The 27,872-nt window shown below is 35.2% G+C and overlaps 2 protein-coding genes across 3 annotated transcripts in view; one reads left to right on the top strand and one right to left on the bottom strand.

Moving 5' to 3' along the window:
- Positions 1-1,332: 1,332 nt before the first annotated feature.
- On the bottom strand, positions 1,333-12,403 carry LOC126967325 (CDP-diacylglycerol--inositol 3-phosphatidyltransferase). Of its 2 annotated transcripts, XM_050811788.1 has the most exons (5): positions 12,331-12,403; positions 12,169-12,248; positions 11,953-12,087; positions 7,339-7,656; positions 1,333-4,325 (listed from the first exon to the last, which is right to left on the bottom strand). In XM_050811788.1, the coding sequence occupies exons 2-5, from the start codon at positions 12,215-12,217 to the stop codon at positions 4,174-4,176; spliced, it is 654 nt and encodes a 217-aa protein (XP_050667745.1). In that variant the 5' UTR covers positions 12,218-12,248; positions 12,331-12,403; the 3' UTR covers positions 1,333-4,173. The 2 variants fall into 2 exon arrangements, with proteins under 2 accessions (XP_050667745.1, XP_050667744.1); XM_050811787.1 differs by having other exon boundaries at positions 12,169-12,353.
- Positions 12,404-12,975: 572 nt separating this feature from the next.
- The window catches only part of LOC126966871 (uncharacterized), a gene marked incomplete at its 3' end in the record, with an annotated part of 50,028 nt that continues 35,131 nt past the window's right edge, over positions 12,976-27,872 (top strand). Inside the window, exon 1 of the mRNA XM_050811155.1 lies at positions 12,976-13,366. Coding sequence (XP_050667112.1) covers positions 13,205-13,366 — 162 coding nt within the window. The remainder of the gene's footprint in view (positions 13,367-27,872) is intronic.

Raw genomic sequence — 27,872 nt, 5'->3', positions numbered from 1 at the left:
CAGGTGACCCGTACGCTCGTTTGTCCTCCTATTCCATAAAAAAAAAAAAAATACGACCTTGAACAGAACCACGATGCGAGCTAGACGCAAGTCTAGCGTCCTCTTAAGTATTAAATTATAAAGGGTTGTTAGGTGGCTATGGTTTACTAGACGGCCGTTCCCAAAATACTATATACAAATAGAGATCAATTATTATCTTCTACTGTCTGTAATTATATAAGATAAGTCATTCTTATCGCCTTATATTGGGACGCGTGAATTGCAATATCTATACAAACTTCTAAAGATAAACGTCCTCCTATTGACAGATAGCGTGTACGGATAAGGTGAGTTAACGTCGATAAGTTTATTGGGTCAACTATATAAACTCAACGATAGTTACGAGTTTTATCTTAAGTAAGCCACAACCGGAGATAGACTGAATATTGGGAACAGCCGTAAGTCGATGATCAAAGGAGAACTAGATTGTCTTCAGCCTTCCTTTGGCCGACGCTTGCATACTACTTACTTATGCTTAATTTTGTTTTCGTGAATTCAAGTTTAATATTCATTCTAGACAGTATTGCCCGATAACATATTTTTGTGACTTTAGCTTTACTGGAACAATATAAATCCGGAAATTTCACCTCCAATCATCTTGAGTCTTATCTTTACATATTTTCTTTTGGTTATTTTATCACTATTTCGTATCAACGTAAAACATTGCTCATCGTCGTTGAAACAATCGAATAGCTAGACCATTAACTAAGTACTATATGTCGACAATGCGAGCAGCTGTATATTGTATCTACACGGACGACTATTGTACGGTACTTGCTGATATTTTTATAATAAATCATGAGGGTAGTTGTACGTGCTCCGCTAGCAGATGACAAGCGGACACAGGCTGTTGAGCTTTGTTTGGTCGTGTTTACCCCAAGTGATATCCTGTGGTCATCAAGACTACCACAAGCTTCGCAACCCTCCACCAGTGTTGACGTTCAATGCTAGTGCCTTTACGTTGTCATTTATACAAACTTTGCTAGCTTGCGATCGCCGGTGTGACGTTCACCTTGGAATACCAGAGTCATGACCGTTGGAGCAACTGCGCCTACTTTGAACACTCAGGTGGCGTGGTAGTGTGGAGTGCGTTTTACTTCTTTCCTTAATTGCAAGTGCCTACATAAATTCATTCATTAAACGAGCCAAAAACTAACGACAAGAAAACCTTAATACAGTCCTAAGCAACTATCTTTTGAGAAACAACGAGAATTTGCAACTTCAATATATCTAGATTAGAAGGTGAATTATTGTAACTAGCTTAGGTTAAATTAATTTAATAAAATTCAATACAACACACAAAAATATTTATTAGAAAATAAAATGCCTTCAGAATTTATTATATATAATAATAAATATGTCGCAAGGATATGATTATAAGAGAGATTTGGTCAATTCCTTAAGTGATTTAAACATTACTCCGTGATTTGATTAAATCACTTAGGGAATTGACCAAGTCAATTTATTATGATACTGACATTGTCATGAAAATAATATATTAACATTTTAATAATGTGTTCCCTAGTAACTATACAGAGTGGAATCATTTAATGAAACTATTACCAGAATAGGGTTTCTTAAATAGGTATCTACTATCACATAGCACATTTTTCGTATTTAATTATATTTGGGTCAAAATCACTCTCATTTTTAATGATCCGCACCTCTTATCAATAAAAAGTTTGCGTAATAAAGCTCTGTTCACACTGAGGCGAATAACGCGCGGGATGAGCGTTTTAGAGCAATTCGCTCGATCGCTTAGCCTCTCAAACTGACGCGACTTCTCGCGTGTTATTTTTGGTTCTTCAGTGGAGAAACATCATACATTGTGAGATCAAACAATCCCGCCGGACGACCCGCTCTTGTTTCGCTTCAACTTGAGCGACTACTCGCGTCAATTTGAACACGTCCATACAAGTTAGCTGACACAATCGGCGCGAGCGACTTCAGTACCGCGCCCCGCGCGTTATTCGCCTCAGTTTGAACAGAGCTTAACTATTTCATCATTTTCGTACATAATATAAAAATAAACAAATAATATTTGCGAATCCATGTCATTAACCGAAAACCTAAACAAATAAATAGGTAAGTACCTAACTATAATAATGTACCTACCTACCAAGGAATTGTACAAAAAATGCTACCTTATACGTAAAATTAATAAAATGATCTATCAAATAAATGCAAATATACAATAAAATATTGCTAGGCTGACTAGCAACAACAGTAACAAACGCAAAACGTAGTTGTTGATAACATCGTAAAATAAAGTTCAATTAACAAAATATAAAAAGACAAATAAAAGGTACCTACCGTAAGAGTTGGTTACAATCTTCCTGGGGGTAACCCGTAATTAGTGTACTGCGTAACATAGCTTTTTTAAATTGCATACGAATTATTGTGTTGCTAACATGCGCTACATATTTTATGAGAAAAAGTCACGTTCCTAGGAATAGTCCTAGGACTTCCAATCTCGGCTTTGCGGGATCTCGCATACCGAGATTGAGCATGCACATGAGTAATCTTGGAGCCGGGAATTTATTTTTTAAACATGCGAATACAGGTAGCTTGAATAAGGAGCTTTTACTGTATATAGTTTAAATTACTGGTTAAAGTAACCCACTCTCACAGTAGCTGCGACTTATTTGTAAAAATAGAGTAAAGCCATATTTCATGTAGTCCATAACTCGCCTTCTATCGAGGTCATGACGCTCTTAAGCAAATTGCTTTTTAATAGCCCAACCACTAAACAATGCATTGATTCGCCTCATTTGAAAATCGTTACAACGTACATATAAGTTCAAAATTATAAACAAAGCTTGAACATACATATTTTATCTTAGTCTAATTCTAAATCCTAAACATTTAGGAGATAAATATTTACCTTTAAATATAAGAGCTATTTTCCACCAAGCGCATTAAACACTTGCCTACGATTTCAGTAGAATTAGCCGTGTTAAAACGTCGTTAGTAATATTAATAATTGTTATTTGGCTTAAGATAGGTAAGATTGGGCACTTCAAAGAATACCACTCAAAGCCTATACAATTTCTCTTATTAAAAGGAACAAAAGTGCAATACGTTCTCATAGGAACAGATAATAGATTTGAGTTTACTCAAATGAGTTTACTCTTAGGACAAAACAGTGTGCGAGAGATAAAACCACCGGCAACCACAATTTACCACTTTCTTGAATTCAGATTGGTTCATATGTATTCTCTATAGCGATAATATGGTAGTCGATATACACCATCAGATGTATAGAAAATGTATTTAGTGATGATTTTTAGTTTCTGCTTACGTTTGAAAACATATTCCTACAAAAAAGTTACGATATGCTTCTATTTATACGAGTCCAGTTTTGGAAACATAAAGCAATGTCAGTGAGATGATGCCTAATAAATACGAGATAAATCTAGAAATATTCGAGACATTGAGAGGCTGTCGTAGTATCATAAAGTAAGTTTGCTGCAGCGCTAATACATTATTTACCGCTATAATGAAACAATTACGACCCCTATAGCCCAGTGGATATTGACCCTGCCTACTGAGCTAGAGGTCCCAGGTTCGAATTCCGGTACGTGGAATCATTTATATATGTTTATGTAAGTATATTGTATTAAATATATCATTTTCTTGTACCCATAGACAGGCTATGCCTAGTTTGGCCAAGATAATTTGTGTAAGAATGTGTCAATATTATAAAAATAAATAAATCACACAGCACTAGAAAGCGCTTATAATGTATAACCCCCTTATTCATAATAGTCTGCTAACTTAAAGCATTGCTAATTCTCACTCTGTCTTCTTCTATTGACCTAAGACAGAATGAGAAAAAACACTCCTAAGCGGCTGTTTAAAGTTAGCGGACCATTATGAATAACGGGGTGAGTATTTGCTCGTGACCAAAAAGGTCGCAAGCGCCATGAAAGTTTTAAGCGTTATTTTGACATACATTTTAAAATACAGCTTCAATATAATCTAACAAGTAGCCACAAGCAAACATGTCAGTGAACCGTGATTAGTCACTTAGTGGAAAAATAGCTCTAATACATAATAACATTAATTCTATAATGCTTTTGAATTGGGGTCATAACATACATTAAGTAATGAGATTGTAGTACTTTGGTATACCTAATTCTGTTTTACGGCGGCTCTCTCGTTCACGTCAATGGTAGCCAGGTTCATGGATGCCACGATACCATGCAGCACGGAGATCAGAGTCTTCACAAACGCAACAGGTGCCGACAATATTGTGATCCACTGGAATATTCCGAGCCCTAGAACTGGAACATGGTCTTTATTTTAATAGAAGGTTGGGGAAGCTGAGTATATAAGTCATCATTCAACTACCATTAGCTGACTTGTAACACACAGAAATTTTAAGAAACCTTTAAATATAATTTTGAAATGTATTAATGTTATTTTTAAGTGATATCCCTAACTCCTGGGATTAAATATACATAATAGACTATCGGGAGTAATTGTCGTAGTCGATAAGATGATCAATGGAACTCCTTAACGACTTATAGTAAGGGTGCGAACTGTGGCAGAATTTTAAACTGTCTGTCGTCAAATTCCAAATTTGTATCAAAAAATATGGACGAAAACTAACATGTCAAGATAATATCAAGACAACACAATACCAAGATTTACGATCGGTGCGTCACTCGGACGGTTGGTTCATTTTGCGTGTATACTAGTGTACTGGGCAAATGAGACTTAACATATTATGTCTCAAGGTGACGAGCGCAATTGTAATGCCGCTCAGTTTTTGTGATTTTCAAGAATCCTGAAAGGCACTGCATTGTAATAGGCAGGACGTATCAATTACCATCATTTGAACGTCCTGCTCGTCTCGTCCCTTATTGGCATAAAAAAAAACTCAAAGTGGCAGGGATGTTTCTAGGATGACTTGAATCTTGTATATTGTTAGGAACTAGATGTCAAGACAGCATTGCGGCAACACAAAAGACACAAGCCACAAATTTTATACAAATAAATACACTGGTATAAGGCGACTGGTATCCGGCCACATAATATGGAGAATTGTTCTCATGTCTGGATTATAGCATGAAGTACCAGAAGTTACATTAATAAAGTGTAACGAAAACTTCGGATCACATTGCAAGCATCTACCATTACTATTGAGTAAGTATATTTCGCCTTCAACCCCCCTCATAGTCGTCTAAGAGCTAGCAACGTTTTTGAGAGAGAATTTCATGAATTGATGAAATTTCATGAGAATGAGATGAACGCAACCACTACCGCCAGCCAGATAGTCCATATGACGTCCGGAAGAGTGAGAGAGATAGGGTATCTAAAAACTGGCCTACCTGAAATGCTTGTTTTCCTGACGTTGCTAGCTCTCGTACTATAGTATTTAATTAATTTCAATAAAATCCTTAAGTCATTTCCCAAACAATTAAAAACTTAAAATAAAAATTCACACTATCATTTTACTTGAAATATTTATTATATACTAGCTGACCCGATAGACTTTGTTCTGAATATAATAAATAAAATAATGTTTTTATATGAATTTGTCAATAATATATCATAACATCAAAAATACTTCGTAAAATATGCACCCTGCTGTCGTAATGAAAGTGTTTCACAGCAGAACTGTCAAACCGTGCATCAATAAATTCTCTCATAGAAATTATGTATGGACACATCAAAGGAAAAACAAATTTTTTTTCAAAGCAGCATTTTCCTATTTATTCACCTTTTAAACCTCCTCTGGACTTCCACAAATAATTCAAGACCTAAATTTACCAAATCGGTCCAGCCGTTCTCGAGTTTTAGCGAGACTAACGAACAGCAATTCATTTTTATATATATAGAAGATAAATTGCGGTAAAATAATGACTTGTGAGGGTATTTAATAAAGGTATTAAATTTTATAAGACATAATATATTTGTATTTTTGTAACCTACATAAATATCAGATATATTATGTCTTAAAACATACGAATCTTAGATAGCATATCAAGTAAGTACCGTAAAGTTTATTCTGTAAAATATCTATATGAAATAAATATTTTATATTATGATAAGAGGTACGTACTATCATTTTGATGTTTATATTATATTACACCTATAAAAACTTTCCAACTCAGAATAATTCGAGTCTCTTGAGTAATCTTTTATATAAGAGATTTCCACGTTTATAGTCACTCATCACGATATCTCTAGAAGCATTAGAGCTAAAGATTTGAAATTTGGTAGGAATATTCTTTTCAACGAGTAGAGGTCAGCTAAGAACGGATTTTCCAAAATTCCATCCGCAAGAGCTTTTTTATTATGAACAAAACAACGTCTGTCGGGTCAGCTAGTCTTTTATATGACTGCTGTTCTTAACGGCAAGAGTTAGGTTTTTAATTGATGGTAGGAAATTACCCTCACTATTTATTATATGCGGCAAAACTGCAAATGGACTGGAAATAGGCTCAAGGAAGCTCAACCCACAGTTTAGTTGTACGTTGCTGAAAGTTCTTTGAAGACCGTAGGAGGAACGCCACACATCCAGATGGTGAGGTTGAACATTTCCTGTAGTATAGTGCGAAGTATTGAACGATAGAGTCAGAGGTAAGTTTCGCCGGTTTAGAAAGAAAACAGAAAAATGTTCATTGAAGACGCAATAATACACGAAAGTACAAAACACTTAGATGTTATAATAAAAAGACCATAAAAACTGGAATATAATTATTTCTTTAAGTATGTTACAAAATGGAAAAAACTCAGCGTGTTTGCTGGTATGAAGATCAGCTTGAGGTATATCTACTGTATCATCCAGGCACCACAAGAAGCACCTGTTCACAAGCCTGGCATATGACTACATACATATAACCATCACTTCGCCCAAATATATATTAGGTAAGGGTACAATCTGCCCCAGTAGGCGGATAGAGAACCGACAAGGGTAAACATCGTATAAGTAATAATGAGGATGATAAAGCATTGGAAGTCTGCAAAATGATGGTTTAGTGGAGGAATAAAATCTTAATTTTGGAAGACAAGAGTGTTCTTATCAGGCGAGTGCATTGGTATTCCAGCAAGGTAGGCACTGTAGATCTCACTAGTCGTAGTTGCGATTTAGACCGACAGTACGACATAAGTTGTATGAAACGCTGCTTGCTTCGTATATGCATTCTGTAGACTGCCTACCGTCGTAGGTAGTAAATTAACTTTAACACGAGTGCTATATTTATTTAGGTTTATAATAAGGTAGACACTGCCTAATTGCCTATATGATATGCAAACCCCTGGTTCTTTTGTATGTGTGGATGAACTTACTGGTAAATCCTGTATAGAAGTAGCTGACATACAGGGCTGCGTAGAATGCTTCATTTCCAGCGCACATCCAGAAAAGAACTGTTTTGTTAGTATAATACAAATGCATTATAGGATTCTCCGACATATCAATGAACTTGTGGGAAGTCTTCCCTTGCAATGTGGATGTATGTAGGAACAGCCAGTGGCATGTTATATCGATGATCATAGACAATTGGAACCAGAAGGTGTACTCGGGATAGAATGTAGCAAGCGTCATTAGAAGACCAGCGGTGCCAGCGCGGTCTGTTAACTGATCCAACATTGCTCCAAACTTAGTACCTGAAAATCAATACAAAGTATTATTCCCATGTTAATTTAGGTGCATACAACCACACGGTTTTACTTCAGCTTTTTTGCCTATACAGTACTATACTATTCAGGCCGAAACACAGTAATGTTTGCACATTACTGCTTCACGACAGAAATAGACGCCGTGGTGGTAATCTAGCCGTCATCCTGTGCAAAGCAGCCTCCCACTGGTAAGATAGATTAGATGTTAGTATAATACTAACAATGTTGTGCCTCTTATCTCGTTTTTGCGTGATCAGGCTGCGGGCGAGCCGCCGGCATTATCTCTTTGCCTCCACCCTTCATTGTTTCTCCATTCAGTTAGGTGACGTTCTTCCAGTTTCAATACAGTAATATTTGATTTTTTGTATTGGCCTAAGGTACTGATTCTGTTTGATGACTCTGCTGCCTGCTTACACAGTGAATTTCTGTATCCTGATAATTCATTGCCGAGTTCCTTTATTTGCGTTTGAATGTTTTGTGCCATTACAGTACGAACACAGGAATTATGGTGTTGTTTTGTAGCTCCGAGGATATGGATAATCCTAACCCTAAAGATTGAGCTTCATGAATATGTAATGACATGGACACCCCACCATTCAGACCAGAGTACAACTGTACAATTCTAATGTATTGCCACATTAATAGATTTTAAGGTCAGAATGTTGGTAAGAACCAAGGGTGTAGATAGGATCTTGTTAATGGGGGGGCATAGACAAACCAAGAATATATCAAAGGTAAATTTTAATCTAGATTTAAAAATTCATAGTACAATCTTATTTGCCTGCCAATATAATCAATTTGGTTTCTGTTTATTAATAGGCTACCTGCATGACATTACAGTTTGTGAGCATTCCTGAATTTTCTAAGGGGCAGTGCTCCTGGTAAGAATACAACACATACAGTTACTTTCCCTGCTACTAGTGGCTGCAATACCTTACCTACACTTACCTACATATAAATATATATTACAAATACTGTATGTTTTAACCAACTTCAAAAAGGAGGAGGTTCTCAATTCAGTCGGGTTATGCTGAGATTTATGATCCGATTTCCATGATTCATATATAATCATATCTATTTAAAGTCTTAAGAGGGAAGGTGCATAATGCGGATATATTGGGCAGACTGCATTTTGCTGTTCCGGATAGCTACGTATGGCGCCGACGTCGGCCGCCGTTGCTGACGGTGCCGTCCGCGCGCACCAACTTGTTAAGCCAGGCAGCGATAACTCGTGCTCTTCGTACAGTTAACGAAATAGCCTCACAGACGGATCTATTTTGTTGCACTCAGGGTGAATTCACGAAAATACCATTATTTATAATATGTTATAAAATTTAAATATAAAAATGTAAAAACGTATGTACCTCTATCGCATTGGAATATTCTTTAATGATAGTGTATCTTGATAAAATAAATAAAATAAAAATAAAATAATTTGATGAAGAATGAATTTATGAACATTTTTGTTTACGTGGATGAATATAATCATAGTTTTTGTACGGCTTTTTTGTACTTTTCAATTAGGTTGATTATATTTCCGTTCCCGTTTCTTGGGATCTATATTGTTTAAGGCGTGCGGCACCTTTCGTGGGCCTACCGATAGTTATTTTAAAAAAAATCTACTTAATATAAGATAATAAAAAGCGGCCAAAAGCGAGTCGGACTCGCCCATGAATGGTTCCGTAGCAGCAAGTAACATAATATAAAAGTTCTTGTAGTTCGTTGTAACTTTGATTGATTTTAATAAAAGTGTTTTTTGTTAAATAAAGTCACTAGTCACAAAATTGTTACTAGATCTCATTTAAAAATTCGATTTTCGGTGGTTGCAGTTTGCATGGTTACCGAATCACTTGGAAAGTAGGTTCGGTTCCGGTATTATGGATGTGCAGCTGATGATCATCAAAGTATCCAGCCAATTCGGCTCCCCGATGATCCTCGTCCGTGCTACCCCACCATGGGCTCCACGCGTTGAAGTCTCCTCCGATCACAACACTCAAGGTTCCCAACTTGGATCGGACGCTGGACAGACGTTCCAAGTATTGATCCAGGGGTTTATCCCCTTCCAGGTAAGCGGACACTATTCCAAGTGTCCGTCGGAGAACTCAATGGTGATTGCCACTATGTTCTCCGACTGGAGGCTCGGGTCACACTTTACCTGGAGGTCTTTATCAAAGACTGCTATTGCGGCCTTTGCGGGGTTGGTCCTATTTATCCCCTGGTCCATTTGATAGACGCGAACCACTGGGTATCGCTTCAAGGCATCTTGACTACCTGTATAAGGTTCCTGCAGCAGTGCCAGGCTTACCTTCTGGCTGACAGCTTCTGCCATCAGCTCATCGGTTGCCAATCGCTTCTGCTGCAGGTAATGTACATCATATATTTTTTTTTGTTTATCATTCGATTGGGACGACAACACTCAATTTCAAAATTCGAAAACTGTAAAGTAGAAAATAACTTAATAAAGATTTTATTTAATACACCTTCTATGCAAACTTTTAATTAAAAAAACAATCTATTGATAAGTTTGAAGAAGTTGCCAAGCCAAACGTAATGCAATAGCAGCAACCTACACTTGCCATGTGTGACTTTGAGTGGGATAGCTTCTTCTAGAACAAAACAATTCAAACCTGACTTAGACCCTATCACATATAGGTAGTATTTTATTAATATGAAACATATTAGGTTTGCATATAAGGAGTATTAAATTAAATCCTTATTAAGTAATTTTATACTTTACAGCTTCAGTTCTTATAAAGCAGTTTTTTTAATAAACATTATTATAATGTGTTGCATTCATTTTTTACCAATGATCTTTACCACATTCATCATTCAGTCTAAATTTCAGCTGTCAAATTATTGCGATTTACAGATACAGCTCACTGACAGACAGGTAGATAGACCATAAGGATTGACAGTGGAGACCTAAATAATAGGGTTACCCTTCATACAATACCTAGTCATATCGTCTGCAGGTAAATTCACTGACTCTAACGTTCAAAACATCACTGTGAAAGTGTAATTTGGGAACAGGTTCTTATAAAATAATGAGGTAATTAAATTGCTTATCAACATTTACCAGTGTGTCGTGAGTAGCCTTCAGTAAATATACAAAGTGTGATAATTTCTTAGATCCACTTTTAACAAATTTTTAAACTGTTCGTTTTTACTTATAATGTTTTTACAAATATTTAATGGGACAATTTTTAATGCAACTAAAATGGGTTTTCTATACTATATAGGTTAGTACATTAAAATTTAAATATTGAACACACAGATCCAGCATTGATTGACTTGAACTGGATACAAAATAATGACACACTGAACTTTTACTGGATACTATAATTTATATAGAAATAGAACAAGCCCTTTTTTTTAACAGGTTATTTCAATACACTACTAAAGTAACCTTATTAAAAATAAAACTTTCCAAGTATTCAACTCTTTTTTTGTTTTGTTAATTGCCATCAACCAGACTACAATCATTGGTGTTGTGCCATTTGTGGTGTGTGGTGGCATTTTTGAAGGGCAATTTAGTTAGGGCAACATATAAGCCCTTTTCAGTCCAATGAACTAATGCTGGGTTGGAGTATGATTAGGGTGTACAACAAGTCAATCTATGTAACTTCTTTTGTACCACTTATATTTCTTCAGAGATAGTTTGAATTTCATTGGGATGTAAGGCAGGAGTTGATCTCGTTAGTGAGTGTGAAGTCAACATTTAAAAAACAAAATTGGAAGATTGTCTCATTCTGGATGAATGAGATTCAAGTAGTCAGTATGTCAAATAATGTTTTAACCATCAATGAATAGGAGGACAAACAAGCATACATACATACATTCTTTGTTCATCTTGGGCAAAAACTACTGGCATCTATTTGTATGACCTAACCTATTATCTAACCTTTTTAGCCCAAATAATTGCTTTCAACATGTGGCAATGCTTAGAGCTATACTCTCAGAAGCTTCAGTAGAGGTGGTCCAGTCTCATATGAGAAGAATCAATATCACAGTAGTCAACATGATGCAGATACCAGAGTATATAAATGACTTTACATTGAATTACACATGAATTTAGGGGAGGCCCACCTCACATAAATCTAAATAATGATAATTTTTAATGTCTATTCATTAATATATAATTTAAACTAATTACTTTTGTGTATCATTTTAAATACAACTGTTCTATTTGTAAAGAAACATTGTACAGTAGTTAATTATACACATTATACATTGGCCTTAAAACCCAAAATGAATATAATTGAAAGAATTAAGTAATATACTTACTCTGATTAAAGATTCGCGCTGCATGCCCATCGATCGCATCAAGCAAAGCCGATGTAACATAACATACGACGGCCAGCAAACAATTAGTTGGCATATAATAAAACGCGATAACTGCTAAAATAATTCTCCCATAACCTGGAATAAAATTTATAACATTTAGTAAATAACAGTTTGGATATCCAAGAAATAGAACAATATACTGTAAAAACAACAAACCGATAATGTTTGGCACGAATAGAAAGATATTTTCCTTAGATTCAGACATTTTGAACACTCAAACCGCAGGTACTGATTAGCTGTTAACACAAACACCAATTTTGAATGAAAATGTATTTAAATAGTATAATTTAATTATAAACAACTAGCATCTTCGCCTACCACAAGTCGTAAGATTCTGTTTTTTAAAATCTGAATTCTGAAATCTGAATGACTGTCTAAGATTAGATAAACTAGTTAAATGACAAATGACATCTCATATTTTTTTATTTTGACATCTATATCAATTTTTTTAACGCATTTTGGGCCATCAGTGTTTTTTTAAGATTTAATTTTCAATCAGGGTTTTCTACAATTTAAAACAAATACAAACCCAAATTTGTTCACCCCACACCACAGCGCTTACCCCAACGTTTTACGCCTTTTTTTATCCTGATTCTTACTTGCATCACAGTGAATAATAAAAAAGGAAGGATGGAGTATATGATAAAAGATTATCATCAATATATTATTTAAGAAAACTTGTAGTACTATTATTTATTAATTTATCAATAAATTTAATTTATCCGTTACGTTTTCGTGACTTCTAATATAGTGTATGCTCACAATATTGTTTGAATCCTAATTATTAGCCATATTTGAAATTCAAATATTACGAGTAACAAAAAGGACGTAATATCCCTTCCTCATCATTTTTTTTTCCAACAATATCCTCGCTTTCAAGAGAGTATTCTTGGGAGCTGAAGTGTATCTATCCTCTGTGTTGAAAATTTACGCGTCAAAGTCAAAGTCATTAGTCATTCAATTCCAATTTCCATCATCCTTGATCCTCAAAAATTTTATTGATACGAAAAATTGTTAAAATGATAGTTCGATTTAATCGCAAATGATGTATTTATTGCACCAAATAAGGACTGTAGTGAAGTTAAAGTAGAGGCCTTGCACAATGGTCAAATTACCGTTTGCAGAGAATACAACAAAAAGCGATTTTTAGTGTTTAGTCATAAGACTTGTGTCATCTGTCTCTTCCTTCAAGATGGCTCCTTCGCCGGAGAATGATAAGGAACCAAAGGCACCGGATAAAAGTGTAGTTAGTATTTCTAGTGATGATTCGAAAGTCCATTATAGTCATACTAAAGACCCACAAGTGAATTCAGAGTTTAAATCTGCGACGTCGACTATCAACGCCGATGTAGAGGTGAGTCGTATCAATATTTTATCATTTAGTTTCAAAAACTTATTGGACATGGTGACAGCATTACTTATAATTCATATAATTAATTATAATATTGCAGCATTATATAAAATAGAGCACTAAGTTTGAGGGATATATTTAACCTTTGTTTCATGTTTTAATGACGAAATTTAACAACAAATATATGTATAATACTTGTGTGTTTAATGCAATACATGTTCAGTTTTATCAGTATGTAGTTTTGATTGACATAAATGGCTATTTTAGTACTTCATATAGATACATCTAAAGAATTGGTAAACATAATTAATACATACTGACTATAGAGATAATAAAAAATGTATACCTACTATGTTATCCATATTATTCGTAAATCATGTAGATATATTCTTTTTACCATTGAACATACCATTAGCATTTATTTACCTACCCTTTTATAAATTTTAAATAGGTTCATAAAAACACTTGAGAATACTACCACTTATTCATAAAGCTATATAAATTGAGAAGAATCAGTAGGAAACTCAACAATTAAAAAAACAATATGAATTTTTTTGAAGGATCACTTCTAGGATTATTTCTTTGAGTTCGACTTAAACGGTTAGCTCAGTTGGGTGAGCACTGGCATGGAACCCCAGCTTTGTAGGTTTGAGCCCCACATTGTTCATAAAATTTTGTTTTCAAATTTTATTTGTGTTTATTATACTTCAAGTAATCCAATTAGTTATGGTATGGTATAATCGGGCCAATTTCCGCAACTTGATGACTGTGCGCCTATTTTGCCTGTGTATATATTTGTTATTCCTGCCACCCCAATTCCTCCAGAAACCTTAGCAACCTCATCTCCTTCCTAAAGACTTCTGGGAGTGTGTTTGGGTACCAAATCCAATTAGTTTTCAATTACAAGGACATTTACATAATTGAGAAAACACAAAATATACCCAAAACAAGGCTAGAGAAAAGAATAATTGAGTAATATTTAAGGTTTATTTATGATTTTATTATTCTTTTGACCATACAGCTCTATTATTTAATCATATACTCATTTGCAGTATCATTTAAGAACTCGCAGTACTTTCAACCTATTTAGATGGTGTGAGATCACTCTAAGGCCACCACTGCATTTATGTGTACTATGTATTTTTGAGTAAAATTTGCTTAATCTTATTTCAATTTATTTAAACCCAACTCCACAAGGTGTGTTGGAAAAACACTCTAAAATTCACAGTACTTTTATACTATTTAGATAGTGTGAGATCACTCTAAGGCCACCATTGCATTTATGTGTACTATGTATTTTTGAGTAAAATTTGCTTAATCTTATTTCAATTTATTTAAACCCAACTCCACAAGGTGTGTTGGAAAAACACTCTAAAATTCACAGTACTTTTATACTATTTAGATAGTGTGAGATCACTCTAAGGCCACCATTGCATTTATGTGTACTATGTATTTTTGAGTAAAATTTGCTTAATCTTATTTCAATTTATTTAAACCCAACTCCACAAGGTGTGTTGGAAAAACACTCTAAAATTCACAGTACTTTTATACTATTTAGATAGTGTGAGATCACTCTAAGGCCACCATTGCATTTATGTGTACTATGTATTTTTGAGTAAAATTTGCTTAATCTTATTTCAATTTATTTAAACCCAACTCCACAAGGTGTGTTGGAAAAACACTCTAAAATTCACAGTACTTTCATAGTATTTAGATGGTGTGAGATCACTCTGAGGAGACCACTTCAATTTATATAAACCCAATTCCACAAATTGTGTTGGAAGGAAATTCTAAAACTTCACAAACATGTAGTCAAAGAAAATATTCCTGCATTATATATTGTATTCTTATCCCAAATATTGATAATTATGTTTCTTTTAAAGATTAAACCTAAAATTAAATTTGAAACAATTGATGAGAAATATACTTACATTCTTTAAATTGTGCAAGATATATTTTAATTATGATATCTTAATTTTTTTGTATTGCTTTCATTTCTCACACGGTGACTGAATGAATGCTGCATAATTGTCAATATCTAAAGTGTTGTAAGCTTATATAGTAATTTAATCTTTGTATATACAGGCAACAACCACCTCACAAGGAATTACCAGTTAGAACAAATTACCTTCCTATTTAGATTTCTATGACTTATGACCTAGTTTAGAAAAAATAATACTCTTATGTTCTACTGGTATATGGCATAAGTTGTGGGTGATTGCAAGTAATTAATAAATTCAATGTTTTGATAAATGATTATTGTATTATTTATGTGATAGTCAACTATAGCAGTCATTCTGTAGAAATACTTCTGGGTGATTCATCTTGTGTGATTAAAATTAATATATCTGATGAATATAAAATGATGTATCATCCTCAGGACGTGTTGTTTGTCTCGCCAAAATCAGGCATGAGACTGGAAACTTCAGTCTTGTGCCAGAAACATTTGTCGATTTGTTTAAACACAAATATTGGCGGAATTAACACTAAAGAAAACTCAAATCATTTGAATAATTATGGATTTCCACAAAGTAACACCTATTTCAATATATATAATAATAATAAATTCTTTATTGCCATACAAATCATTACAAATATAAAATAAACAATTAGGATACACGATTAAACAAAAGGCTCAGCTTCACCTGACATGGAATCATGGGTTTATGTTTCCATGCAGCACTGTTTTTCATTCATCCCCTCCTCCCTAAGGTGTTGAGCGGGTGTGGATGTATTGTGGCTCCCCGATTACCTACTTAAGGAATCTTTTTTTTATAAAATGTAATATTAGAATTTATATATCTCACACATTGCAGGAAGTACCCATAGAAGTTGTTCAGGTTAATACAATAAGAAATAAATGGGTGTTGTTGTTTTATGGAATACTCCCATTTTCTTTATAAATGTATGCAATATTCATGTTCTGCTGTTGTCAAGTTAAACCAGACTACCAAGCTTAAAATATAAGAATGGTGTTTTTAAATACTTCATTGGAAAAAATATACACCTGGTGTATGTTTGAATGTTAATATAACACAATTTTCTAACGATTTGCCATTTGCTACAATAATTGGATTTGAATGATTTGATTACCTAATATACTGTTACAGATATCTGTAATAGTATCTTAGATAATGATGTTTAGTTAAATATAATGTGTATGAAAGTTGTTGTTGGTTATAGAATACCAGATTTCAATAGAATGAGTGGATTACCAGATTACTACGGGTAATGACTTGAACAACTCCTTCCCAAACATTCAATTCTAGGTTTGTTCCAAAATATTACAATATATTTTTATAGTTGTAATTACACTTATTTAAAACAAGTTTAAACCATTCCCTTTGGAACACCAACCCTTTGGAACAGTGCTTTCACTGATAACTACATTCAACTGAAGGTCTATCACTGAACAGGAAAAATCTATCCATACTTACCAGGATGCTAACTGGGCACTGTCGCCTAAATAGGCACCTCAGTGTGATAGGAATAAAAAACGATAAAACTTGCAACTGTAATACTATTCTTGACGACTACACCCTGCTCCCAGCTGCCTGCTTGTAATATTCGCGATAACAAGATACTGCGGTTTGGCATGGTGGCATGACTTGATGACAAGCTATAAGTATGAGTGGTGAACACACTAGTTCAATTCTGTATGTTGTGTTACTTGGACTCGTTATGACTAGGATTAACATCCAAATAAATAATAAATTATACACTTGTGCCAAATATTTTTCCCTTCCTAGAAGCTTATACAGGGTGTTACAAAACTACCCGTAATGCTGAAAGAAGGTTAAATGGGGCCTTATAACGAGTCCATTCACAATATTTAAGAAGTGTAGTAATAATGCTGTATAACATACCCCAAAAAATAAAAATAATTTTTTTTTCACTGATGTGCAAACCCTATTTCAGTAAAATTAATGAGTAAACTACGCAGAATGTACCTATTATACCTAATTCGCGGTACGACACAAATTTTAAAAGACCTAACCTGACGAAACAACCTAAACGAACACTATGTCATAATAAACGTCATATTTACAGAAACGGCTCAAAGTGTGCTCCGCCTTGCTCAATACACAACATCGCTAGTCGGGATATGGCTTGTGTGGCATTTCGCACCATCTTCGGTGTTATTGATGCGAAAATACGCTGTTCCATCTCGGCAACCGTTGGGCAATCGGAGTACGATCTGTCCTTCACATAACAATTTTTTCTAACTTGACATTTTTTGAAGCCAGTACTTGAGTATAATGACATCCTTGTATTGAGGTAGCAAACATTTTGAATGAAAAATAGAAAAACTAATAAAGTACACAATTGTTAGGTAGGATAGGTACGTAGGCCTTTCTGTTTAATAATCTGTTTCACTGTCATGACAGCTTACTAGGGTTATAGTTATAGTATAGCATATATAGGTCCTTATTTGCTATCTATATCACAATAGCATAGCGTAGTAAGAGCTTTAGCCTTGAGCTCTCTTAGGGACCTAGTTTTTATCTCTTCAATCGTTGCAATCTCCGACATTCGTGGGTTTCGTTAGTTTTGGCAACGGCAAAAAGTTGCTCGGGGCTAAATCCGATGAATATGGTGACGGAGGAATGATTGTGGTGTTGGTTTTAGGAAAAAACTTTGATGGTTGACTTGGCCCAACTGAGTTGCCAACGTCACCAGCATTTACTCTAATGATGACTCGACGATTTCGCAACATTCATTCATCAGTTTAGGTCAGGAAAATCGCTATTTCACGTAAGGAAGGAGAAATATACTACCTACCCTACCTACCTACATTTCCGTGCGTGCCGGTGTCTCTAAAGACAGACACAACGTGGCAGTACGACACGTAGAGATGTTGGCTTAAAAAATATTTTTTCTTGAAAGCAACGGCTGAGACAATACATTTATTTATGTTAGAAACCAATTGGACCGGTGTAATAAATCTTTTTACCTGATTTTTCGCAATAACCTCGTAGCAGGCTGCCGCAGTTTCCGAAATCTAATTATTGGCAACGTTTCAACGCTGCAGGCTGTCGTAAAAATATCTGGCGCATCATTAAGTATTTAGAATCGTTCGTATAAGTCACACCAACATTTATTATTTTTAGATTAAATCATATTAATGCATATCCTAAAACCGAATTTCCATCGGATGTGTTTTCAGGTCAGAAGATAGTTCATCTTTAAAAATTGCGCGTTCTGCTTGGCTAGGCTTGAAATTCTCGTTTGTTTTAATATAGACCGTAGCAGTAGGACTAACTGTACCTACTTGCTGTAGTTCTGCAGTAAAACAGTAACAATTGTGTCTACTATCGTGACTTGGAACCGGTTTTTAATTTTACCGTCATTGATAGTTACGACAGTTTTCAATCTATTATTTGATGACTTTTTTTTGCCATAATTGCCACGCTTGGCAGGTGGGTTGGCAATCACATTAAGTGGTGTGCTATTAACGAGAGATGCTGCTGCCTATCATAATAAGATAAAATAAGAGATAAAAATAAAAGATAAAAATTTTATCTTTTTGAATTCTATTCAAGTATTGCTCTTAGCATGCAAAATTTTATATGGTGGTGGTAACAGTACAAGAGTGGAATGGAAGAATCCTGATGTGGATTGAACTGGCTATTTCGCAACCTACTCGAGGCTCAATTGGACCAGTCATTTAATGTCAAATGAAGCATAATTTAAAAGAAATATGAATATGCTTTAATGTGTCATTTTGGACTGTAGAAATCACAGGATTTCCTCTCGTCAGCAATCATTATTTTCCGATTTAAATACAATTAATATATTTTTATGTGTTGTGCAAATCATACAGTTAAAAATGAACCGTAATATTACGATGTATGGTTGACTTACCTGTACGTTTAACCGATCGTTATGTTAGACTAATTATTGTAAACTAAAAAAGATATCGATAAAATTTTATCGAAATAAATTTTATCTTTTTGAATTCTATTCAAGTATTGCTCTTAGCAAGCAAAAATGTTATATGTTGGTGGTGAATCTGTACAAGAGTGGACTGGCAATTTCGCAAATTCGCGCTCTTACAAAGGGCTTGCCGGGCGATGTTTAAATAAAACAGAAACGCGTTCAAAGAAGTATTTCAAAGATGGTGTAATAGAGCGGTTCTTGTAAGACTTCTTTACAAAACTTTCTTGTTCGGGAAGCCCAAAAATCTTCACATTTTGATGTCGTAATTATTTTACGCAGCCGTTTGTTGACTGAAATTTTATACATGTCCCAAGTTAGAAGTTGCGTATTTATAATATGAGACGGAGTTTATGGTACTACGAGTAATCTAATATATAAAATTCTCGTGTCATGGTGTTAAACATTGAACTCCTCCGAAACGGCTTGACCGATTCTCATGAAATTTTGAGTGCATATTGGGTTGGTCTGAGAATCGGACAACATCTATTTTTCATCCCCCTAAATGTAAGGGTGGTCGAAATTTTTTTGACATTTTTTTTTAATTTGTTTGATTATGAGTCAGCATTAAAATATACATACAACTTAATCACCCATCTACGATCAACAGTTACTTTTGTATCGCGATTTTAATATCGGCAATACAACGTTTGCTGGGTCAGCTAGTTTTAATATAGAGATTCCAAAAAATTTAAACGCCAGATTGTCTCTTGTTTATTTCCCAATGATACGTCTGATCAGCTATTACTTTCTTGTATTTTTATACCAGAGGAATCATAATTTGTTACGAACCCGCTGACTACAGCAATATTATTTCTTACCATATTTTTCACCAATATTATTCTTTATCATGTAATTGTCGAAGCACTTGTGGCTGTATCAAATCAAATCACTTCATTCATGTAGGTCACTGAAATACGACATCACATTAGATGGCGGCAATCTATAGGTAATAATGGTATATATTTTGTTCAAATAAATATGGTAAACTTAAAAAAACACGATAGATGAATGAATATGAATTCGAAAACCATTGGTATGTGGTGGCCGAGGAATGAAGATCAAACCGTCGATATTTGCCAACCTATTTCTGTTATTACATAGTTTTCATGAAAAGAACTACACAACGGTGTACTTATATAATAGAAAAAGATATAAAATTGTAAATTATATTACAACTAGCGGACCCGACAGACGTTGTTTTGTACACACGTCTTAAATTTTAAATTTCGGTCCAGCCGTTAGGTGGTTTTCACTACCATTCACATGGGCAGGAGAATTATATATGGACTGAATTGAGAATCTAAAAAATCATCAAAATCGGTCCAGCCATTTGTGAATCTAAACCATCCTCGTATCCACCTGAAGACACACAGAAAATTTCATTAAAATCGGCCCAGGCCTTAAGGAGGAGTTCACTGTCAACACATGTACAGAAGCTATATATATATATAAAGATAAGATATTTTACTTTGGATGTTTGGTACAAATCAACATTTTTATTGAACCCGATATTTGCTGTCTATCCAGATCAACTCGCATTTAAATCTTTGTAAAGTATATCTTGATGATATACGAGGGCGGCACTGAAAATTTCGGGAATCAAGGAAGTGACACAACATTACTATTTAAAAATGTATTTATTGCTTTTCGAAGTATTCTCCGCGCAATTTGACACATTTTTCCATACGATGGAACCAATCATTGAAGCAACCATTCCATTCGGAAGTTGGGGTCTCCAAAATGGCCGTTTTGTAGGCGTCCACAGCTCCTTCAGGTGATGAAAATCTCTGACTAAATATAAATATGAAATTGTGGTTTTGGATGGGGCTTCATCACCAAATGCAGAAATCCTCCGGTCAACACACTGTTTTTGTGTTAAACCACTTCGAAAGTCATAATAAATCATCGCTCTAGAATTTTCTCGAGTCAATTCCATTTTCTCAACGACTAAACAAGTTTGAGAAGACCTTGTGATAAGACCGAGATTTTTTTTAAATAAATAAATGGTATTCGATTTTTAAAACCAAGGAGTTTTCAATTAAAAAGATTTTAATATTACAGGAACAGTGGAAATATTCCATTCCCGATACTTTTAGTGCAGCCGTCGTATTTGAAAAAAAACCAGATGGTATAATTGGTTTAAAATTGGCTAACATACCTACGTATACAAAAAAAGATAAATTGATAATTGCTTCCTATTTTGAAATTGCGTGATAAGAAATATATAATAGTAAAATGATGATTAATAGCTAGGATCGATCCTCATAACCTTCAGACCGGCCCGACCATGACACTGCCGTTGTTCTGGAGACACGAGGCTAACGGGGCGAGGCAGCGCGGGGCGTGACGTCACGTGCCTGCTACCTTCAGGATATTTAATAATTGTATTGCGCACTTACAGTTACTCTCCCATAAGCCACAGTCTCCCATAAGTACCCTTTTATTATAGCAATAGGTAGATAATGCGACTTCATAAATTATATCACAGTCCTGACGATGTCATGTTCCGCTCTTGTCACCCCCTCTTATTTGAGCTTTCTTATTCAAAGCACTCTTAAAGGGCTGGGTTAGCAGTTCCAAGAATTAAGTTTGTATAAAAAATGTATGTATGTAAGTATTCACTAATACGCACAAGAATTGTGAACTTTTTTCATATGAAAAGGTGGTCTCACTTTTGTTGTTAACAAGATGTTACAACTTCATCCATAGGTTATATAAAATGTATCGCATGGTATTAATAGATATACAAAACTTGGTTTAATATCGCTTAGCAGATATGTGGCAACCCTCGCAGGTTCTGGATATTTTTTTAAAATCCTGAAGCTATAAATATAATATTGATATACTTTTTACACAAATTATCTTGCCCCAAGTTAAGCATATATAGCCTGTGTTACAAGACAATGATATATTTAATACAATATACTTACTTAAACATTCATATAAACATACATAAATACATTTAAACATCCATGACTCGGAAACAAACATCTATATTCATCATATAAATGCTTGCACCTACCGGGATTCGAACCCGGGACCTCTAGCTTAGTAGGTAGGATCGCTAGCCACTCGGCTATACAGGTCGTCGAAATATAATGACGTGCTGTTTGCCTAACGGGATGAAAGTGATAGAAAATGAGTGCGTATTTTATTTACAATGACAACTTCATTAGTAGAGCAAGAACGCGATAATATCATCGTGGATCAAAACTAAAATTACGTCAGAAGCTACAAGCTCTAGATTTCGCTAGAACGTGAAGCCCCCCTCCTGTTCCCCTTTCAACACCTCGCGCCCGTCCTGTTGCGTCAGTACGGTTTGCTGTTTCATTACCGTTAGGTTCATGTCGTGATATTTCCGTGCTATCACTGCTTTGCTCCGAAGTTTTCATTGTTACATTTTGACTTTAGTTGCAAATAGTTCTGTAGTTTCTGTTATTCTGTGTCGCTATAATAGTACTGCCAGAAAAATAAACACTTTTTTTACTCAACCCACATTCTTTCATTATTTTTTCATAATAATAATAATAGGCATCACAACACCTGTACATCAATTTATAATATTGAATAAATATATTTGTTAATAATAATATCCCAGTGAAGCTTGTTTTGCACACACCGTAACAAAGCAACGATGTGACGTCATTCACTGGTCTGGTCCAGAGATAATAGTATGTAATGAGTAGTAATTAAAAATATGATAAGTTAATTATAATAAACCATTGCTTATTTTTGTCACGCGCCAACTTATTGTAGTGATAACTTGAGACTCGTTTTGGGATACGTGTCTGGTCGTGGCGTCAACCCTAGTTGTCGCGTCTGATCGTGGTGACAACCCTAGCTGTCGCTGACTCGGTGTGTGGACGACACGCCCTGTTTGTTCATGAATCCGCGTCATACAATATTTCAGAATTATTCAGAATATTTTTAGATTACGTTTGCTTCAATAAGTTGAACTGTAATTGATGATATAATGAGCCCTGTGGATTTATATATATATGTATGTAGAAAATAAAAAAATCTTTATATGTATGTATGTAGAAATATGCTAGGCATAAAGTCGTTTTGTAACGCGGTTGAAAATTTTTGAAGTACCTAAAACTTATTCAGGCGCGGTTTGAGGGTACCTCAGATTTATTTTCTGATTATATTCCGTCACAATAAGTCAGTCAAACAATTTTACCATTAAAATTTAACGGTCTTAAAAATGGTTCCAAATTGCTCAGTAATATTTTTTGTATATTTGTTTATTTGTTACTACTTTTGTAATAAATAAATTATTTATAAAGATTTCTGAAATTTTCCGACGTTGGCGACATTCTTTAATATTGAATAACAACGTTATATTGACATGTGCTAAACTATCCTTCAATTTTTTATTCTCAATTATTTTTGGTAAATGAGTGAATATTTACTAAGGTAGAAGTAATGGATTTACGAACCGATAAGACTTAGGGACTTTGACGCACCGAACATTCTTTCACTTCAAATGACAGCAACGCATCTTTTGACCCCTGCTATTGCAGTGGTCTATGGGCGCTTTTCACTTTCGATCAGGCGTACTTGTCCATTTGCCCCCTCTAATATTACCAGCCGAGACGAAGCAGCCAGTCCATAGAACGCCTTGTCGTCCACGGTAAAGTGGAAGACATGAGACCGCCCCGAAGGTCACCCAAGGGATGTACTGATCAGATCAAGTCTGCTGTGAGCGGCCCCGTGCATGAGTACATTCGAATGACCTCTAACAGAGAGAGATGGCGAGAAATTGAGACGCAATACATCTGCCCCTTTACGACCACTCTGTCAAGAGCACATCACCCAAAAGGGACAATGTAAACTAGGGCGCAGTTGATGACCACAACACATCCAGGTTGTGAGGCTGGTCATTATGTTTGTGGCGTTAATTACCAAAGATAGCACAGTGAAGATGTATTATAGTTATAGTATTGTTGCAACCGCAAACAAGATAACGGTCACCACTAGTGTTATCAGTATCGCATTGTTATCAGCCATTGGCAACGCTCAGGCATGACCTGACAGCCTGCGGTCTGTGTGGACTATGTGTCTTCCTTGAAGAATTGTCTAACCTGATTCCTGCAGCCGAACCCCACTGCCACAAACTTAAATGCCACGCTCACCATTGGAATATTTGGCATTTAATCAAAATTCGAGGATTTTTTTTTTTGTACAAGTAAGTAAGGAATGTATTCCTTGCGTGGTATAAGGAATAGTACTAAAAATGTGGTATCTTGAAATAATCGCCCGGATAGAGGAAGACTGGCAACGCTCCTTGTGCCCATTCTATATCAAAATCAGTTGGTTTCCGGGTTTGATGGATGATTATGATTTTAAACGGCTGGCCGTATGTGTATTCTATCGCACTACTTGTATGTCTATCATATACGAATGTGGCACCGTTCATAAACTCCCTAAGAGCCGTGAAGTGTGTTTTTCACTTCCGTTTTAATATAAAGAAATTAAAGTACAGGCCTCGGTATTATTACAAAGACTATAATATACTTACGTAAAAATGTTTAAATAGGCGGTACACGTTCTACGAGAGAAATTTTCCGATAGAAGCGTAATTGCTTTTAAAATGGCAAGATCAGGTTGGTTTATATTTGCGAAACTGTGAGACGCCAGCATGCTTCTTCAAGGAACGCGGAGACATTGCGTCTCGTAAATAACGTTACATTTTGGCCGCGCTCCACGTAAACCGCGTCATGGCGTGACGAGTCACTGCTTCTTGTGGAGAGTGAACGAGCGGGGAATTTGCCGTGCGGAAAACGAGCGTCTTAGCGAGCTCTTACATTTGAACTGCAATCCCCATAATACAGATATTATAGCTCAAAAACGAACGTTATATTAAATTTCAGCGTATATTAATTATTGTCAGTTAACCTCACTTCTCAGCATTCTATTTTAATTTTAATAAATTTAATTTCGATATTCAGGCAGGCAGAAGTATGGCTTTAATTACAAAAATACATTATATCTCTCTTTGTCACAATATTTGCTTAGAAGGATAGATTATCGAGCATTCGCGCAGCTTAATTGTTATTGTTCCATTTTTATTATTTACAATTGGACGTAATTCCAGAAAAACCTACCAAACCACAATCATGTCGAAATTGAGTTAAGAACACAAAACTGGTCACGTGATTCATATTAAAGGACTGAACAAAAATGGCAGCCCTAGTGTCACTCTTTAAATGACATCATGACTTTGTAGCCCAACCCACATGTATGGAATACACTAATATTAAACTTTAAACACGAATTCTTTAAAATAAGTGATGTTTCTGGCTTGGAACGCTTTTCAGGAACTACGTCCAATTTCAAAATACATTTTTCTGTTTCATACCATCAGGCATAAAAATATAGGAGTGTGTCCATTAGGGAACGCTGATTCAATTGTGTCATTATTTTCTACAATTATTATGCTTGGGTTTGCATTAGATCAACAGTGGGTATTCTAAAAGTCGTTGTGCACATGTGACTAAAATTAATGTGGTAGCATTGCTTAATTTCCTGCTTACCAATAATCGGCTAATTCGGAACTGACTACGACTCACCTCACATTGGCACTCGTGTTATAAAGAGTTGGTTTCGGTTAACGTCTAGAAGACTATCTACCGTCCCTTATTTCTACAAAAAAGATAATGTAATAATAAAAAATAAAATAATTTCTATCTGTTCGTTCACTATTGCTGTGTCCATCGTTGCTGTTATACTTATTTATTTCGTATATTTCCATTTCTACATATTGTATATATTATAGCATATTTATATGCTAAAACGTAATATATTCATACAATTTAATACTTATCAAGTGTTATTTACTATATTTGATAAGTTTCATTAACGTCTACACTCGTTCGAAAGTATAATTAAATGCAATGCTTATATTAATCAATAATTCTGCTATGCATAAGTAGTTAATTGTTAAAATAATGAACGATTTTTCGAGACTTTTTGCTTTTTTATGTTGGGAAAACATAGAGTAGGGCGCGCTCTGACTAGGTGGAGCGACGATATGCGCAGAGTAGCTGGCAGCAGCTGTATGAGAACAGTCTGAGATCGGGTTCAGTGGCTTTCATTGGGAGAGAAGGATGTTGAAGATAGGTAGTATCAACGGTATATAATTTTATTCTTTAGCAACCACAATAGGTCCAGACCGCATGTATCTCTATATCTTTGGAAAGGTAAAAATCACCTTTACGATGTGACTCCCGACGCAGGTGCTATGGAAAGATGACGTCGAACAAAATTCTAATCTTAAAATATAAAACGTTCTCAGTTATTTTGAAACTTATTCTAGGTGAATTGACATAAACTGATCTCTTATCTAAGAAACTTCAATTGTCACATTTACTTTTTTTTCATGAAAATAAGGGACTTGACGATCAGGACGTTCAGCTTACGGTAATTGATACGCCTTGCCCAGTGCCGCTCAGGATTCTTGAAAAACCCAAAAATTCTGAGAGGCACTACAATTGCGCACGTCACCTTGAGACATAAGATAATAAGTCTCATTTACCCATTAATTTCACTAGCTACGGCGCCCTTCAGACCGAAACACAGTCATGTTTACCTCCCCCTGGTGCGAACTGGTGAAACTATGCGAGTAGTTTCACCAGTGGGAGGCTTGTCAAAGGTAGTGTCTTGTCAAAATCTCATTTGACTTCGCCCCAACGGCTCGCGTTTGGGTATCTAGGTGGTCGGAATCAACAACTATTCAGGTTCAAACATTTCTCATAGAGTTAGTTTTAACTACCATTCTATATGCTTTACCAGGCATGCATACACGGGCAAGAGACACGGGACCTGGGTCATCACTAGTAATACATAATATTATTTTGTTACCTCATTGACACTTTGTAAAATTTGATTATAGACGATATTCAAATAAGTATTGTAAATCTTTAAAAATACAATAATTTATTGTAATTTTAAGTGCCGAAACATTACGTAAATAAATTGTTATATCGAAGACTTCATTGCTCTGAAATAATTAAGTTGGTATTTTTTGTCCAAGTTGGAGCTTGTACTTCCGTTAGAACTGATTCTAGCGGTGATTTTTGGTGATTGATGTTTTTGCTAACCTCCGCCTCATTTCTCTGTCTGGATCTTGGCATTTCACACATATTGGTATCATAAATCATGAGTAATGTAACAATTGACTCAAGTGACTGAAGGTTACTCAGAGGGCTATGCTTGTTACCCTACGAGATCGAATCAGTCATGAGGAGATCCGTAGGAGAGCTAAAGTCACCGATTTTTGACATATTGATAGCATGGAAGATTGTGAAACTGGAAGTGGAGTGCCAGTGGGCAGGGCACATAGCTCGAAGGACAGAAAAGTCCTCGAATAGCGACGACGTACCGTAAGACGCAGTGTCGGTAGGCCCCCCACAAGATGGACCGATGGTCTGGCCAAGATGACCGGAATTTCTTATGTCTGTTATGGTAAAGAATGAGGAAAGGAACTAAATGTTCTTGAAATTTTTAATGATGCACATCATTTGGGTGTACGTATTTCGTATGATCAAAATTCTTTGACTGCGAC

This window comes from Leptidea sinapis, chromosome 1 (genome assembly GCF_905404315.1).
Source record: "Leptidea sinapis chromosome 1, ilLepSina1.1, whole genome shotgun sequence".
In the NCBI taxonomy this organism is placed as follows: Eukaryota; Metazoa; Arthropoda; class Insecta; order Lepidoptera; family Pieridae; genus Leptidea; species Leptidea sinapis.
The sequence above is the reverse complement of the archived record's forward strand: the minus strand, read 5'-3'. Positions and strand labels throughout refer to the sequence as shown.

Bases quoted from the DNA above. Each gene is read 5' to 3' on its own strand.
- LOC126967325 (XM_050811788.1), bottom strand. From the start codon at position 12,217: ATGTCTGAATCTAAGGAAAATATCTTTCTATTCGTGCCAAACATTATC. The intron at 12,088-12,168 runs GTTTGTTGTTTT...ATTTTATTCCAG, and splicing joins ATTCGTGCCAAACATTATCG to GTTATGGGAGAATTATTTTA. The intron at 4,326-7,338 runs GTAAGTTCATCC...ACCATGTTCCAG, and splicing joins CTTCTATACAGGATTTACCA to TTCTAGGGCTCGGAATATTC.